Source organism: Embiotoca jacksoni, unplaced genomic scaffold (genome assembly GCF_022577435.1).
Source record: "Embiotoca jacksoni isolate LCO1_2020_lvr unplaced genomic scaffold, fEmbJac1.0.p SCAF_15, whole genome shotgun sequence".
Lineage (NCBI taxonomy): Eukaryota > Metazoa > Chordata > Actinopteri > Embiotocidae > Embiotoca > Embiotoca jacksoni.
Window position 1 is genome coordinate 2,007,252 of NW_027185285.1, and position 18,769 is coordinate 2,026,020.

General features: G+C 38.8%; 1 protein-coding gene across 1 annotated transcript; it reads left to right on the top strand.

Annotated features, from left to right (window-relative positions):
- Positions 1–3,702: 3,702 nt before the first annotated feature.
- Positions 3,703–8,703, top strand: zfand2a (zinc finger, AN1-type domain 2A). The gene is made up of 10 exons (XM_069148747.1): positions 3,703–3,889; positions 4,454–4,544; positions 4,688–4,782; positions 5,156–5,287; positions 5,825–5,976; positions 6,075–6,203; positions 6,355–6,430; positions 6,521–6,597; positions 8,117–8,201; positions 8,397–8,703. Exons 2-10 carry the CDS (start codon positions 4,490–4,492, stop codon positions 8,433–8,435), a joined length of 840 nt encoding a protein of 279 aa, XP_069004848.1. The 5' UTR covers positions 3,703–3,889; positions 4,454–4,489; the 3' UTR covers positions 8,436–8,703.
- The last annotated feature ends 10,066 nt before the right edge of the window (positions 8,704–18,769 follow it).

The window sequence follows — 18,769 nt, forward strand, 5'->3', positions numbered from 1 at the left end:
CATCCTCTTTAAATCTTGTGATTCATTAAAGTCTATGAGACACTTGGTCGATCATTATAAACGTTTAAATACAGCACATTTAGACTGTTGATTGATTTGTGTATAATCGCCTTGGGCCACATGTTTGAAATTAAAGTAAATTGTGACATTTCAAACTGGATTTTTAGCCTGTTGTGACCATATGAAGATGAGTACATATGCAAAGTGATTACTGTACTAAATCTCTGAGGAATCACCTCTGTACACGTTTCTTCCTCAGTGAGTAGTGGCTTGCAGAAGAATCCTGCTGCCATCAGCTGGCATAACCTGCAAAGACACCACTAAGCCTTGCATTAAACTGTGATGTTCTCTGCTCTGATAAATTAATATTTTAGGCCATTGGTTTGCCAGATATGTAACCTGTGTGCCACCTGAAACAAAGCTCAGGTCAGTTTCACTCCATTTTACTCCCTCGTCTGAGAGAACAGTCCAAACTAAAACCTGCTCTTGGTAAATTGTCAGAGAATTGGATGATTAGACCTGGGTATAAATAATTAAAGTCAAATTGTAATATTGGATTTATATGGCTCTATCACACTTTTTAATAAAACTGAGTTACACACATTCTTATGAACTCTCTTACTTGCAAATGCTCTTTTGGGGTTAAATATTTCAAAAGATAGAGAGCACATGAATATTTCTCTGGCTGACATGATGATCCGTTTGTCAGAGGGACCCTTAAACTTTAATTCTAGGACCACAAAATTACATTATGAACTCTATAAAGTCTAAATGAACCTGAACTTTGAATACAACACACAGTTAAATCCAATATATTTCATGATTTAGGTTATCAAGGCCTTATGGAGTTTTACTTTCCTGTCTAATAAGTTTGTGGTTAACATTTCTTATTGACACTATGACCACAAAGATCCGGTGTGCCTGTCGCCGATACTCTCCAACAGTCACTTAAAACATCCCAGAAATAGACCCTCCCTTCATATGCATTATAATACTCAGTAGTGTTTCAATCTGATTGAGAGAGATGCTGATTTATTTATATGTTCATTTTGGAATCTGTAATTTGTGATGCTTTTGAACTGTGCTGGTTTATATTGAGAGGTGTTGCTAATATTTCAGTTCTCCTATTTAAGTGAACTGGGTTGACAAAATATTAAGAACACCTTAAGATGACCCAGTGCAGTTTGAAGCACCATTAATTGCATTCTCCAAAATGACCATTGAAATACAAAAAGTGAGAAGTTGACAAATATATTTGCTTTAAACTACTCTTACTCAATTTACTTTATAAAATTAAATAATGTATTATTTGTCTACAAAGCCTTAAGGGTTATTCAACTGAATTAAGAGCAATATAAAACAGAGGAGGGAGAAATTGCATGAGCGATAACAAGTTCATGTTGCATGTTGCTTTGACTGAGGAGGAACAATAAGACAGGATGAGCTGTTGTATCAATTAATTAAGATACAACCATCTTTCCGTGGGCAATTAGCTGGCAGAGAGGGTAAAGGACATGGCTGGAAACAGAAATTATGCCAAGTGGAGTGGTCTTGATTGCTTTGCTCATTCGAGAAAAAAAAACAAAAAACATAATCTGCATTTGAAATAAAAACACTAGAGGGACATGAAGTATCATGTTCTTACTCTATACTGAAGAGAAGCCTAAATGGGAGTCTGTTTGTTCAATGCTAACCTCATTCAGAGGCTGAGATACTTGGGAAATATGTTTTTCCACAGACAGATGAATACACGGTAGATTTATCTAGGACTGTTTATTGGAAGGCAATACATGGGTGGGGGGGGGGGTGTCATATTTTTCAGTAAAGTGTATATTATTCGCATGCACAAACACTCCTACCATTAGTGCTATATCATGATACCCTTGTGTTCTGTGCAAGACATAGAATATGAGGGTATCAACTTAAACATCTACCTTTTATGAAGAGTGGACTAACTCATTAATTTATGGCACAATTCATGGCCATGTTTGGAGGTGGTGGCAAGATTTATAAATAATGTTACACATGTCATGTCAAGTTTTTTAATGATTGCACAAACAACTTCTGCTTTCCAGTCTGATTTTGTTTTGCATATGTAGCGCCCCCCAGTGGTAGATTTCGTTGAAATTTTAAGGGTATGTATCAGGTACATATATGGACACATTCTGCAGGTTTAGTGATGACTGGCACAACAGTTGTTGACTATCAACAAGTTTTATGCAACTTTGGATATGCTGGGTCCAAAAATCATTTCGGCTACAGAAACTTCTCTAGCAATCGGACCTACCATATAAGAGGAGGAGTCAAATACTATATGTTAGTCCACGAACACAATCCAGCGGTCTATGAACGCCGCTTCAGAGCTGGAAACGACCTCATGAGGACGCGGGTTCGAGCCCCGCTCAAGGTAATCCACACGGTTCACGGAGGGCGAGTCCCCCTTAGGTTAAACCACACGGGTTTGCATTGTAAATGCAGTCATACTAATACCAAACCAAAGACCAACAATAATACAAAACAAAACCTTAATACAAAAATAATAATCTATAACAAAAAGTAAAGGTTGTCTACATCTCCTTGGATTTCTGTCCAAACTACTTTATCCCATTAAAACATTTTAATGCCATAGTATGACTTTTTTTTTCATATTCCAGACACATATTGTATGTCAGTGGTGCAGTGGTTAGAGCAGTTACCTCGAAGTGAGAAATAACTGAGTTCAATCCCCACTTGAGGCATGCATGTCAGCTCAGAAAAAGGTCATACTCCAAAAAAATTATAAAACATAAATTTAAAAAAAGAAGTCATATTATAGGATATTGTCCAAAAAGTGACCCAAAAGTCAATTTTTGTAGATAGTATTCGCCAGGGCGATTGGGCTAAGTTTGATGTTTTCTCCGTTTATGCTTAAGGTCAAATGATTCTCCAAACCTCATGAAACTTTGCACATGTGTCAGGCACCAACTTTTATGAGTTTTTGAAGATGTTAAAGTAAAAGAAGAACAAGGAACGAGATCGTGCTGCACGTTGGGGAGCCGGCGGCCCCGACCCACTGAATCCCCGATGAGCAGCCTTGCGAGGGCCCGCATATCACTGCTTGCAGTTTTAATTAGGCTTTATTTTTTTCTTTATTATTATTGGTTGAGTTTGGTTCCTTTCTTTAAAATATACTCTCAGGACATATTAGTTTACTATGTCTGTACAGATGCTGATCTGACCTATGGTGTGGAGCACTTTCACTTTCACCACTGGAGCACGTTTCAAGTCAACTGTTTTTTTTAAATTATTTTTTATTAGATGTTAACGGTGTTAGACAAATAATTACTTCATAGTATTTCTAGAAGTTATGTCGGAGCTTTTCTTGGAAGACATCAAACCACGGTTAAAATAAGATCAGTCTTGTCCTAAGAAATGGGATTTATGGCTTAGCATACGTAAATAGCCTATATAACATTAGACACGCTGATAATCTCCGAGAAACAAGAGACGATAATATCAGCTTGCCCATATTTCACTGGCTGTACGCATCGTGGAAATTAGTACACGCTCGTCCACTGAACGGAAATGATGCAAGTAGATGTAAAAGGTCTGGATCTTTCCAGACTTCACCTGTGTTTTTCTAAGGGCCGTGTTTTGAAACCACGCTTTGCGGTGACGTATGACGTACGACGCGTGACGCGTGACGCGTTCTGTCGTGGGAGGAGCCCGCGTGACACATCAAAACCCGATGAAAACAAGCTTCGGCCGCTAACAAGACGGCGGCGCGGAGGGATTTATGGTCCAGCTTGCTGACCGGGAGGAACGACGAGGTCAGAGTCGAGCTGGGCAGTTTTGAGATAACGTCGTTGTCTCCGATTGTGACACGGACCGACAAAGAAGACCGAATCCGGTGAGTAAACATGAAGCCTTGAGCTACGATTAGCCGTGAGATCCTTCTAGCTCGCTCAGTCAGATATACAGAATAACACCGGATTACAAAACCAGCGTTCATATCCGGTGGTGCTGCGTTTTCGACTTTTAGATGTGCAGCACATGTTCTTGTCTTCACCCACTTAATCAAACCTTTTTCAAGACGAATGATTGGCTTACGTGTTGCTCGTTTAAGCTACTCAAAAGCTAACTAAGTTATTCTTCTCTTACCTCAATATACTGTCAGTATTATAATCTTGAACGAGGTTTACTGACTGGAAATATCTCCCATCGTGTTGAATTGTCCCAGGAAAAGTTTTTTTTTTTTTTTTTTTTCCTTGTTTGTCTGCAAACAAACTGTTGTTGATGACGTAATCGAACCAACACTAATCGCGTAAATTAGCCTAGCCGTGGATGTGGATGTAAAAACACGTGACTCATCACTGATACCACGAAGTGACATCAGCCTGTGTTGCTTTTTTCTTTTTTTTTTTTATTATTATTATTTGGATCACCTGAGCTGTGCTCTTGTTTCGTCCCTCAGGTCGTGGGTTCGCCTCAGGACAGACGGTTATCCGAGATGGAGTTTCCGGATTTAGGAGAGCACTGCTCGGAGAAGACCTGTAAACGATTAGGCAAGTACCGTTTGTCATAATAATAATAATAATAAAAAAACCGACCTGGCCTCCTGTTTGTTCAACTTGCTCAATCTGATTTGAAGCTATACAAAAAAAAAAAAATAAAAAAAATTAAAAGGAAAATCTCTTTGACAATCCAGATTTTCTTCCTATGAGATGTGACGCCTGTGAAGACATTTTCTGCAAGGATCACATAACCTATGCAAATCACAAATGCACATCATCCTACAAAAAGGTAAAGGCTTTACTTCATTGTTAAAGCATTATTCATTTTATGTAAACCATGCTTTGAATAATGTGTACATTCAAAAATACAGATTATATCAGATTAGATACATAAATAAATAATCCCGTGTCATTAAAAAAAAAAAATTGTTTTAAACGTTGCTTGTCTCCTGCTTTTTAAATTTCATATAGGAAAGATTAAATTCAGTTTTAACAATAAATAAACCAATGTAAAGTATTGATAGTGCCTTCTACATCTTATTGTTAGGGTTGTTAACTATGGACTGCAGTAGTGATGGTAACAGCTGTTGAGGGTTTTTAATCGTGTCTTTTATTTAATAACTAAATTTAATGCTTTTGATCTCATATTTTTTTCCCTGTAGGATGTCCAGGTCCCAGTATGCCCTTTGTGTAACATCCCCATCCCCATCAAGAGAGGGGAGATGCCTGATATTAAAGTCGGTGAACACATTGATCGGGACTGCAAATCAGACCCTGCACAAAGAAAGAGAAAGGTTTGTGTCAAACTGATGTGTTTTATCTCAAATTTAAGGACCCGGTGGATTTCAACACTGTTCAACTTATCTACAAAGTAATAAATCAACAATTGCCTGCTGGTATCCAAGTGTTGTTCCAACTGAGAGACACAGTTCACATAACCTGAGAGCAACCTACATATTTAAGCAACCTCCAGTGAGGACAAATATGTGATGGATTTGTGATTCCTCTGTTATGCATTAGTTTGTTTTCGTGTATTATGGTCCTTGTTAGTTTTTGTGATTTGAGTTATTTGTTATCAAATCTATGATTAGTACAAGGGGGTAGGACTAGAAAAGTTGTTGAACTTATTCCTGCCTCTTTTGAACATGATTTCTCATTTGGCTGTTGTTTGCTCATGTAAATGATGTTTCTTTTTGGTTGATTTGCTTTTATTGTTTATGCTTTTTAATGTTTTTCTTCTTTCTTGTCCAACAAAATTGATTGGAATGTTTGAAATGATTGACTGTCAGAATCGAATCAACAATAACAGAAGACGTTTTACTTTCTTTCAGATTTTCACTAATAAATGTTCTAAAGGAGGCTGTAAACAGAAGGAAATGATGCGAGTCACATGCGACCAGTGTCATCTGAACTACTGTCTTAAACATCGGCACCCACTCGACCATGATTGTAAGACTGATGGGAATCCTCTGTCTAAAACAGGGTGGGTACATTCCCACTACACATTGTGATATTGTTGTCCTTTCATCTGAAATACAAGTGTGGGCTGTTGACTTATGTTATTGTTATTGTTTACCTCAGACACGCTGCTGTAATGAGGGCCCAAGGCGCTTGCTCCACCTCTGCCTCTGGTTCCAGTTCATCTGGGTCAGGACACTTTCGACCTGTTTCTAATGGTGTGAGTGCGAGCATCAGAAGTCACAGCACTGGGTGAGCATTTCTACAGAATATTGATTTTTTTTTTTTTTTTTTTTTTTTTTTTTTTTTTTTTTTTAATGTGTCAGAGAAAATGCTGAATGCAGTCACTTTTCAACCTGAAATACTTCCTGGCTTCATTTGTTTTCCTGTTTTCGTTTCCCAGCGCCGCCCAGCGGATTCCTACTTCCGTTTCCGCTCAGAATGTAATCCCACCATCAGCATCTTTTCAGGCCGGCATGGTATGAACATCATTGACACGTCACCGCCTCATTAGAATTACAATTCCCGAATGGTAGGAAAATGTATTCCCGACTGTGCTGTCATTGTAGACGGAGGAGCAGGCTTTACAAAGGGCTCTGGAGATGTCTTTGGCTGATTCGAGGCAGACAGTTCAGCCGGACCTCAGGTGGGTACACTCCATGATAATCCCAGAACTATCCCGTTCTGAGCTTCACATCACTTCAAACCGCTGCTGTCAGTGCGGCGCGATTGGGAGTGGGGGAGTGTTTTTCCCACTGACCTTCAGCTTAAAATAGTGAAAACGACTCACTGAGTTATGACGGGGTGGAGGGGGGGGGGGGGGGGAGTAGAGTTTAAACCGTGTTGAATGAATCTGAATCAATAAATAAACTTGACAGCAGTGCTCTGGTGCACACGAGGCTGTCAAGACTCAGTTCAGAAACAGGAAAAGCAGGTGATGATCCTCAAACAAACATCAGATCAAAAAAGGGAGCGTCGCTCTCAAGTTCACTGTCGGTATAGTGGGAAAACTTTGTGTGTAAAGATTAACCTCCTTTTTTTTTTTTTCATTTGTACACAGAAACTTTCTGTGTATTTTACTTCATATTGTTTATAGAAATTCAATTGATTCATGCAAAGTGCAGAGGGAGGTTTGAAATGTGTTCTGTTTCTAGATGAACTCGGCAGACAACATTGTGGGGATGACTCGATGTTTTTACAAAAGATTTACATCGAGATTTTTTTTAATGAATAATCATCAGTAATATTCATATAATGACGAAGTGAGTAAAAGCAAATAATAGACGAGTCTGGTAAGTTAATAAAATTCCATTACTGTAACGCAGGCTGGAAAACCAGGTTATGATAGCACTTGCGTCAGTTTACAGTAATATCATATCCAGAAGCGAAGATGATATCTAGTCTCATAACACAATATCGATATAATATTGTGATATTCCCCAGACCTACTTTACGTGTCAGATGTGCTAAAGAGTACAACATGTGCTCGGTGTTTGGGAGAATTGGAACCAAGTGTTCTCTTCTGCAACATCCTCCATGGTGATTAAACATTTTCTAACACTGAGATCGGCAGGCGTTACGGGAATATCAGCCCTCTTGGGAAAATGTCGTGGTTGGCAGATTGCCTTCGAGAGCGAGTCGGTGTGTTTGTGATGTGAATCTCATCTCAACTCGGTAAAATAGAAAGCAGTGTTATCTGTTATGTAGAGACTCAACGGGGGAGATGGTTTGATTATAAGATTTAACAAAGGAGGGAATGAGCTCTGCTTTCTGTTAGTGGTGTGAACAATGACAACAAATGTTGTTTTGACATTTTTCTTAGAATGGTTTCAAGAGAATGTGAGTTACAGCCCACCTCGCTGTTTGTTTTACTTAACAACAGATTTTATGAACCAGTAACGTTAATCTACAAAGACAATCTCACCACGGGACTATTGTGCAATTTACAATTTAACAAAAGTCCACCGCAGATACAGCGTGGACCTCATGTTGAGATTCCTGCCGCTGTTCCCAAAGTCAAGAAAGAATCTCATGCAGTGTTTGGATACAAATTTTAACTATAAATAATTTGTATTTTCTGACAGCGATGAGGTAGCACAGATTTTCCCTTTTTTTGTTTGTTGTTGTTTATTTTTTCTCTAAGGTTTTTGTTGTTTGTGTCTCAGCCCTCAGGAGCAGGAGGATCTGGCTCTCGCTCAGGCTCTCGCTGCCAGCGAAGAAGAATACAGACGCCAGCAGCAGAGACAACAGGTACCCGGAAAGCTTAGCCATCAGTAGCATGCTAACAGGAACGCATATAGGTACAGTGTTGTCATGGCACCCCATCCTTTGAACTTTCCTTATTTGGCAGATGATAGCCTAATTTGCCGTTTTAATAAAAAAAAAAAATGTAATCATTATTTCAAATGTATGGGTGAAATAACACTGTGTTTTCTCTTTGTGTAGGGGAGAGAGTCCAAACCTTCCAACTGCAGCCTTTCTTAATCTCGGACAGCCGTCTAGACTTCCAGCTCTGCTAATTATTTACTAGAAACCTCACATGTGAGATTTCAATACCCAGGATTGTTCAATAAAGACACACTCTTGGAAATTGCCGAGACATAACCGCCTTCTACAGTATAAGCACATATACTTTCCAGCAGGATCTGTCATTTTTACTAATGATTTGCTCTGTACATATTTTATATGCCGATCATGATGAAACCATTATATTACCATTCAAATTAATATTGAATAAATTATGTGAAAAGTGCACCCTGAATTTTGAATTGGTTTGTTGATTCAGATTTGATGACACACTTTCACTAAAATTCTGAGCGGGGAGGCCTTTTATTACGATAAATCAGACAGTCCATTAGAGCTGTGATGAGGAATCATCAAGTGATTTATTCAGCTTTTCGGCAGGAGAAATTAGGGTTGCTTAAATGTGAGCCAGTTTTCTAAAAGTATTGTATCTTTGTGGGTGAAGTATGTACTCCATACTCCACGGATTGGGAATATTATTTTATTATTTCTACAAACAGTTGATAACTTGTACTCAAATTTACAATGCTTTGGCCTTCAGACCTCGATCAAGCACAATAAATCCCATTTAAGGTCGTACCGAACACTCATAAAACGATTACAGGTGATCAACAGGATGCCTGATTTTTCTTTGGTTCTTCCACTGTCACTGTTTAATCGTGCGCACTGATCTATGAGACTTTCTGTTGGGCAAGAACTTCATAGTACTTATTGTTTCCAAACTGTAAACCACTAACAAACAGCAGATATTTATACGTATAATATTGTTTAACAGAAAATTATTCAGCAACAACTTTGATAATCCAGAAATTCTTACGTCATTTATCAGTAATTCAGTGGCAGTCATCTTTGGCTGCAGTTCATGTGTTGCAGTAGAAGTTATTTAGGGTTTGTACAGCAGAGGGCAGTGAGGCATTAGAGATGATACTCAGTCTTTCCAGGCCAGGATGATTATTTTCACAGCTGTTAGTTAGAAAAGAACTCTTGTTTTGCTAATTTCTATTCTTGCAGATATTCAATTGTCATGAAAAATCGGATGAAGTCTTTTGTTCTCATATTTTTGCCTTTGCTTCTATTTGCATGATGAGCAAATAGGACAGAAACTCAGATGAGCTGTTTGATATGTTCAGCAACAGTTGAAATGCTGTGTTGGAAAAAAGTGTTGTGACATTTAACTGATCAAATACATTTACATAATAATATTTGATGAGAACAGCTGAAGGACGTACAGCTGCTGAATGAGACCTCTTCAACCGGCTGCAGTATCATGTGTCACAAAAAAAAATAATCTAATCAGATGCGGGTGACGTGGGTACCGCAGTCAGTTCACACTTTTCCTGCGGCTGCATCTCTGACATTGTAGTTGTGCAGTGACTCGCATCTTATAATAAACTTAAATTCTTCAGCTTAATATATATTCTGATCGTGCTTCATTTGTAAACACGGATGACCTGATCAGTTGTGGCATCTTGCTGCATTAATTTGCATATTCATGAGAGAAGTCATTTTCAAAAGTATTAGATTCTTTGCACAGAGTTTGGGGCTCATATTTATACCTCTCATCTGCCAACCCAGTGTTTGTGAGCATTTTGTAAGCGTGAAACTTACACGCATGTAAATGTCTGTCTAGGCGTGAAAGTTACACATTTTACATGACTCAAAGAATGCAGTAAGTTTCATTTCCGTGCACTACTGTTTTACTACAGTAAAACATGTAAATGTCTCCCATTTTTGCTGTTGTGAACAGGCGTGTCTATTTCAAGCTTTGCCGTGAATCCGGGTTGCACATTATTGCATAATAGCATATTGTTAGCATTCAAATGAAATAATCTGCTGGAAGATTTTGGAGAATCATTTTAGCCGATGCAAATATCGTATTCCAATTTCATTGCAATAACTTCCTGTCTCCAGTCCTCAGCAGTGGAAGTTGCTTTCTATGCCACAAAGTAATGCAGACAAACAAAACACTTTGTACCTGCCCTGAGTTATTAACATACAGTGTTAGTGACTGCAGACACATCTGAAAGTGTCTGTAATCATGAAGAGAAACACAAATGACTTCAGGATTGCTGCATAACACTGTGAAACATAATTGTGTTTCCCTGATAAGATGCAGCAGTTCTTTAGTGGCCTCAGTAAAAAGGCTTCTCAATTATCAAGAGTAGGAAATCTGCTGACTTCAGTAGATACAAACAGAAGTTTTAAATAATGCAGGCGGCAGAGAGGCTGTTTCCACTGAAAACTAGCATGGTTATCAAAGTTATTAAATTAGGTCAGTGGAATTATATCCCAATAAATCACCCACAACTCTCATATTTTACTAAAATATACTTGCATAGCAGACCAAGCCTGTACACATTACTGTATTTGAATAATGTATTCTGAGTACAATTTTATAGAGACAGAAGAGAGAGGGAAAAAAAGAATAGATTAGAAATTTGCTTTGTGATAGTTTTAAAGATCACCTCTCTGGGTGTAGAAAACTGAGGCTCTGACTTGTTTAAGAGAGGCTTCTTCCACCTCTGATGCCTCTTGTCTCTGCAGATTTTGAGTCCAGATCGTGATGAGGCTAGTTGAGGCGTATACGTCCGATGCACCTGGTGCCTGTGACACAACAGCATCCAGCATTCAGGGAGCCAAACAAGGTATGCTGTTAATCTCCGTGGTAAACAGCGAGGACATGATCTCCTTTGTGTCGTTTGAAATAGCTTGAGGATGCTTCAAAGCTTTCTGACTGATTGCGTTGACAACCTGTTTCTGGATGAAAGGCAAAGATGCGCTGTGTGTGGGAAGACAATGATTGAGTCCTGCTGGCCATGAAATGTGACAGTGAATCCAGTCAATGTCTTTACAGTGAGTTTATCATATGACCATGCACTGGTCGTGTTTTGTCATTCTTCACCATATCTGCCTGCTCTCATGTCAACAGTTCCTCCTGAGGCGCTGCAATTCTTTACTGTCCCTCTCCCTCTACAGTCCATGTGTTTAAATTACATTCTGTAATTATTACTTAAATTCCTAAGCTCATGTTCCACATATTAAGTCACTAGAAATAAACAATCACCAATTAAATCATAAATTAACATAAATGTGCTCACATTTTTGGGTGTGCCACAATGCATTTCTTTACATATTTTGTCAGTCTATTGCAATTATAAAAAAAAAAAAAAAAATGTCTTTATGGCAAAAACATTATAATTTTAGACAAATCGTGACTGAAAGTTTACAAAAAGCTTGTCATGCTATGAAGAGTGGTCTGGTCGAAATGGTTACATATTTAATGAATGTTACTGTAAAAAACACAAAATTACATTCACGACATACATGCAACATTTGTCGGTCCTACATGTGGGGCCATGCTTTGTTTTTATGGCCTAGAAAGTTTAAGAGGAGCCACAGAGCTTTAATATGACTCCAATTTCCCAGTATCACAAGTGTAATTTCACAGCACAGCAGGGAACCAGGTGAGAGGACCAGAATTGTGTAAGAGTTGTGAGGCATCAGGCTGACAGCGGAACAAAAGCTTCTGCTGAAAGTACACAAAAATAAACGAGTTGTTTGCCAGTGCACAGCTGAGATGTGCATTTTCATAAGTAGCTTTTCAGGGAATTTTACATAATTTATTGCTGTGGGAACACAATGGCGTGTGTGTAAAACAAATTCACTATTGCGAAGTGCTCCTGAGGATTTTGCTCCAGTAAAACCAGATGGTTAGCAACTATTGAGTGTGTTCAACTGCTCAAACATGCATTTACTATACATGATATGCCCAATTAGTTTACCAGCAGCACCAGGGCTACTGATCTGGCACAAATAGGCCATAAACCCCACGCAGCCGACACAGTTGGCACCACCATACTTTCTGTAAGCTCACTTGGCGCTGTTGGTAACTCATTATTTTCACAATAGTCAAGGCACAAAACAGAAAATCATCATTTTCAAATTAAAAACATGAACAAGAAAACACTGCGGTATTATCAGCAGCAAGCTCAGCGAGTTCAGCTCAAACATACCGCTAAAATATTTGCTGCTCTTTTTCTAAGAATGACGTGTCCTTTGTGCTTTTAGATATTAGAGATGAAAACTGAAGTGCAAGAAGACATTAATTAGTCTTTCAGCACTGAGAGCTTGTTGTTCAGTGAGAGCTCAAAAGCTCATAGGAAGTATTTTATTCAGTGTACTTGACTCTCATTGAAGTATGTAAATGGGACAGACTGGAGGAGAGGTTTCGGCTGAGTGTTATTTCCTCCCCATATATAATGCTTCACCACTGAACAGATGAATGTACAAGGATAAAGGATGTCAGACGCAGACCACAGTAAAATATAGTCGTTAGCTCTTCTGTCAAATGCACACATGAGGTCAAATATCAAGAGAGGTCAACAGGGCAATTAAAAAAAAAAAAAAAAAAAAAAGGCACAAATAGAAGGTTCAAAATGCAGTTTTTAAGTTATATTCTCCAGTAATTAGGTTATTAAAAACTAACTCAAGTCGGTTTTTTTCCATCAAAATCAGCCCAAGAACAAACTTACAACATCCTAGAGGATAAAAAAAAAAAAAAGAAGAAAGTTCTTAAAAGCTCAATAGCGGTCCAAAAAAAATACCCCAATATAAAGTACAGTGTTCCTCTTCTAAGAGTTTGTTTCACTTGAACATCATTTCCTGAGCGTAGGTGCTCTTTTCAAAGCACGTTCAGCCAGCTCCTTCACGCCATGTTCTCTCTGTCCCTCTGCTCCCTTCATTCTGCTCGTCTCGAGTTCCCAGGTCCTGCTTTAATTGGGTGTCTTCAGCATCACACCTGTCTGAATGGGGAGGAATTCTGGGAGGTGTAATGTGTGCAGCAGCGGACGGCTAGTGATGTGGCAGCTGATCCTGAATGCTGCTCCGTAATTACAGTATTAATGTGTGTTGTAGTAAAGAACAAACATATTTGTTCCTCAAATTTTGTAGAAACATATATGTAAACATTGAACAGACCAGGCTGCAGTACTTTGAATCAAACAAGCACCAACTCTGTAAGCACTTAGATTTTAGGGAATAAATCAGTGCAAGCAGTCATTTCAACAATAATAGCTCTGAGTTTGTGAACATTTTTTAAAAGTTAACTCATTTAAAAACATATATGCACTTGATGTTCAGATTTGTACAAATTATATTACAGTGACACGTACTGTAGTAAACAAACAGTATGCAAAGCAAAATGGCTTCATAGGCCTTCCTGAGCGCTGTCTATTTTTCCCCTTCACCTTCCACTAATTGAGTCGTGTTCTTTTGTACTGTGTCTCTCTGCTCCTGCTTGTAATGATCTCTACTTCTCATTTTGCCAACACAGTCATACTTCAACAAGCCCAAGGACACAGGGGAGTGTCTGCTTTGACGCAATCAATAAGGAGCCAATGCAAGTCAGTCAGAGGAGGGAAACTGGGCAAAATTTAATTATCACAGGAAAGATTAGATTCTACAATTCATGCATGTTTTTCTCACAAAAAAATGTAAGAATATAAAGAGTTATATCTTTGAGTGTTCCAGCGTTTACATACCGTGGGGCACTTTCTGGCTTTCGATTTTTAGCTGAGATAAATCTCGATCAATTTGTTGGGGTCATTGGCGTGTCAACCGTGGGTGATGCTGAAAGAGTGCAGCTGGTCACAAGAGCTCTGTCGATCTACAGCAGTCATTTCATCTGATGGGTGTAAAAGAGCCTAAACTACTGCGTTAGATATACCGCTGTGAAGCTACAGGAGGTGCAGAACTGATCAGAAAACAAGACACATTTCATAGTCTCTGCATGTACTTTGGCACTGCAGTGCTTCAGCTACATGAGAATCAACTGAAAAAATAAATAGATATAATATTCTATACAGTAGATACATTATATAATACCATCGAACCTACTCCCTGGGTAAAACCAGGTCATGTTTTTACATTAAACTCATGAATGTAAATTTTTACAAGAATGTAAGCAGCTTTTCTCCAAGTTGTATTTTTTTTAAATGACCAGTTAAGGCAGTTTTTATAAATCAAGGTTTGATTACGAAGTGTTCTTCTGAGTCATCGTGTTTTGGTCCAAGGGCAGACTTCAATGGTTTCAGAGTCATCTGTGGGTTCATGATGTTCTCAGCTGCTAAAGATGTCTGAAAAAGCTACCGAGATACAAAAACAACCTCTGACGCTGGAAAGCTGAGTTATTCATAAAAAAAATAAGTCAAGTGTTTCAACAAGTAATACATGTAACGTGATCACAGTGTTTTAGCAACATGGCCGTCTCTCCGATGATGGTGACTTTAAATCCAAAACCAACTCTACCCAACGTTCCCTTCTTCCACAAACTTTACTCACTTTGTTCTCGTTTCTTCCAGCATGTTCATTTTGCAGAAGCAATCATTTGATCGTGGCACAGGGAGCCATGTCCATCTGTTGTTTTGATGAGATTTTGTTTGAAGTGGTGTCTCTGAGGCTAATGAATGCTTCCTTCCCCTGCAAATTACTTATGTCAGTCCCCGCTGAGATTTGCTGAGAGGTTCTCTACGTGGCTGAGCACTCTTTGTTGAGCACCATTGTGACATCATAAAAAAAAGAAAAATGCATTCATCATTCATACCTGTATTGACAGCAGGCATGAGCAACCCACGACTGTCCCTACCAAAAAAAAAAGGCTTTATGAAAGGCTCTGCCAAATCTATATTATCACGGCCTTTGTGTCGTTAGATTGATCTAAAAATGGATTGCGTGAAAGCGGAGTTGAATACTGAGCTGGATGCTTGAACAAATGACAGTAATTGTGTACAGAGTTAGGTAAAATGCTACATGGAGTGGATATAAGTGTTTTATTGCAGTGAAGTGACAGGGGTGCAGCAGTGTGATACAGTACACTCGCCAATAAACCAATAATCCTGTGGTGTAACCAGATCAGGACAATTACAGTGTGGTGTTTTCTCCTATTTTCACAGTCAGTCTGATTATCATGGTTTGAGCGCAACATGCAGCGTGGATTCAAATCATCTCTAAACTGTCAGTTTTCGTAAAGTAACGCTGCTAGAATTCTGAAGTGTAAATATTGTCAATTTACGACACCCTCAGAAGCTCTGCTGTGCGGTAAAATGCACTTTGAAGGCGAAGCCTGCATGCAGAGGTTTCTGCTCAGCCCACACGCTTCTTCCTTCGTTCCTGAAAAATAAACATCCGCGGATGCACACACACCCCAAGACAAATTTGATCTTACCCAACATTGGGTGCAGCCCTGATATAATCTGCATTGGTTTCTATGACAACAAGGGGATAATCATATACAGCGTGCGGCTTAGATCTGGACTGACCCTCTGTGTCACTGCAGTCCTGCAGTAACTTCAAACTGCAATCAGACCTTCTTTTGCCACTGTGATCAGTCTACTAATGAGGCAAGAGAACGGCTCTGCTTTGGATTTCTTTTCTGATCTGAGGGTCCTGTAGCTCACAGTCTCAGATGTCACTGCAAGTACGACAGCTTTCAGTGTTTGAGCAACGTATATATGTAAGGTTTGCTCCAATGCCATATTTATTTAAAATGTGCTGCACACGCTCCTATTTTGGTTTGACTGCAGTTAAAAAGTAATTTCAAAAAATATGTTATTCTAAAGGCTGTAAGCAAACAGACAGGTCAGTGGTTCTGCAGTGCATTGAGCAAAAATGCTTAACTGTTCGCATGCTTACAACATGCTTATGAATAATGTTTACCCGGTTCATCTTAATTAAGCATGTTAGAATGCTAACATTAGCTGATTAGCACTAAATATAATGAACAGCTGAGGCAGGCCAGTAGTCTAGAACCATTTGAATATACTTTACAAATAAACTTGTAAAAGGGAAATGTTGCATATTTTCCACGGCTGAGACAATATTTCCTAATTTTTAATAACCTGATCGATGTTTTTATTTTTATTTCATGATGAAACAATGGGATTCTGGTTTCTCATTATCCTGTCATGTTATTATACTATTTCTTACACAGTCATCTCTTTTCAAAAAATAAGTGCTTCAGCCTGAGCCCTTACCTGAGCCCTTCATTTAGTATTATTGGCCTCCACAATATGTGCCATGTCAGAGTCTGGAATTTTACCATAGGTCGTAATCCGTCTTTTTTTTTTGTAGCAGCATCAATTTCTTGTAAGATGAGTAAGAAATGATTCCATCACAGCAACTTTGAAGGCCTGCCACACAGTATGAATGGAGATGTGTGCATAACAAGTTCATCAAGGCTTTGTTCTGAATAAACCGTCATGATTCATGTCCTTCGGCTTTTGTGCAAAAGTCTTTGAACACGGTGCTTTCTCCGGAAAAAAATAAAGGTATAAACCCTGCAGCAATTTTATTTGCAGTATGACATCCACAGAAAGAGACACAACATAGTGAGATTTAATATTCACCATTTCATTCAGGCGGATTCGGAGTGGTGCTGTTGTAAATGACCAATGTGTTGTTATTGTGGTAGATACGGTAAATTGTCAAATAGTGGTGGAACTCAGACCCACAAGTGACCGACACGATTCTTATTAACTATAGATTTTGCATGCATAACTCCTGCTGTATTAGAATATGTTTAAATAGTAATGCCAGAACTTTGTTTTCAGCAGAACACATGCATACTTCTTCCATCCCTAGTCTTTGCCAGCTGATCCATTTGCCCGGTGTGAACACTTACCTCTGATTCCACCTCTGTGCAGAGCAGGTTCCAGTGGATGGAAATGCCCCAGTGATCATCAGCCAAGGTGAGAATGTGAGTTCAACACTTCACCTTAGACACAGCTCTCATTTCCTCTGGGACAACAGCTGTGATTGATCTTCTGCACTGAGCGGAAACTAATAGAGCGGGTCCACACACAGCCTAAAACCCATACACTCGTGTTCATGTAATTGATTTCTAATGTAAAACCTCAATATTGAAAGCTTGTTTTTGCACTGCAGCGAAGGTGGTCGTTTCAAAATAATTATGTTGAGCTTTTAGATTTTCTTTTTTTTTTTTTTTAGAGATGTTGGCACTTAAAAATAATGATTCTATCAGTAGTTTTGTCACAGTCTTATGATAGGAGCTATTTAATTGCCTATCAACACTGCGGCTGTTATTCACACAGCAGTTTCACTTTACTTTGCTTTTATCAGCTCAGAAAGTGTCAACATGTGTCACTGATACGCTGCATGATTTATTGCATTTTTATTAGTAATAAGATATTTGTTAAACAGACGTTTGAGACGCTGCTCTCTTGTCGTATGCTATTTTTATTCTTAAAATGATCTTAAGAAGATACAAAAAAATGAAGTTGTATACCTGAAATTATTCGATGAGTCTTAAATCGATTAGAGTAACTTATTTCTGGCAAATCATACTAAAAACAACTGCTCTGCAGATCCCAGCATTGTGCTGAATCTGTCACAGAACTGTTTTATGTCCGAGTAAGCAGAAGAAACATTTCTGATCCTGTTAGCCTAAAGCTGCCTTTTAATAATTCACCAATTCACAGCATTTCTATGTAGACTTCTGTACAAAATGTAATGCTACTCCTTCTGTTCTGGGTGGAAATCAATCCTGTGTTTTCCCCCTCTTTTCATAGTGATCCATCTCCCGTTGCCATGGAAACTTTAGCATGAAACAACACCCGGAGGTATTTCTAAATGTTAATTTGTCTTACGCTGAGGCCAGAACTCATTATTGTCCGAACTGAGCTGTTTCCATTGACCATTGTTCTCGCCCTCCTTTTTAAATCTAGGTGGTCCTGTTACTACATACGTAACCAGGGGAAATAATACATTTTTCAACTGGAATTAGTCTGACTGTAATTTAGTGTTGTAATACATGAATTGAAAACTATTTTCATACCATTAATGGTCAGAATTCCCATGCCACTGCCAAATATTATAGAAGTTGGACAAAAATATTGGAAAACCCATAAAAGCAATAATAAATGACATCGTGGCAGTGATATAATTCACAGTAATGTAAAGTAATTGATGAGAAAGCCTGTTTTTATTCTACAGGTGGTTGCTCTGTGTAGACATCTACAGGTGGTTGCTCTGTGTAGACATGATGCTCTGTCCTCCTCTGTCTGACCCAGTGTCATGCAGTTTTTTGATGGATGATCAGCCTGGCACGGTGCGTGTTTGGACCAGGAGGAGGCAGAGACTCGTCAGACCAAAGGTTCTGAAGTTGTATCTGAATGTTTCTTGGTTAAGGTTTCTCGTTCCCGAGCACCGCAGGGAGGTGCAGCCCACGCCAAACCCTGATGATTCTGTAAAACATGTTCTAGTGACTCTGGAGTGAGCTG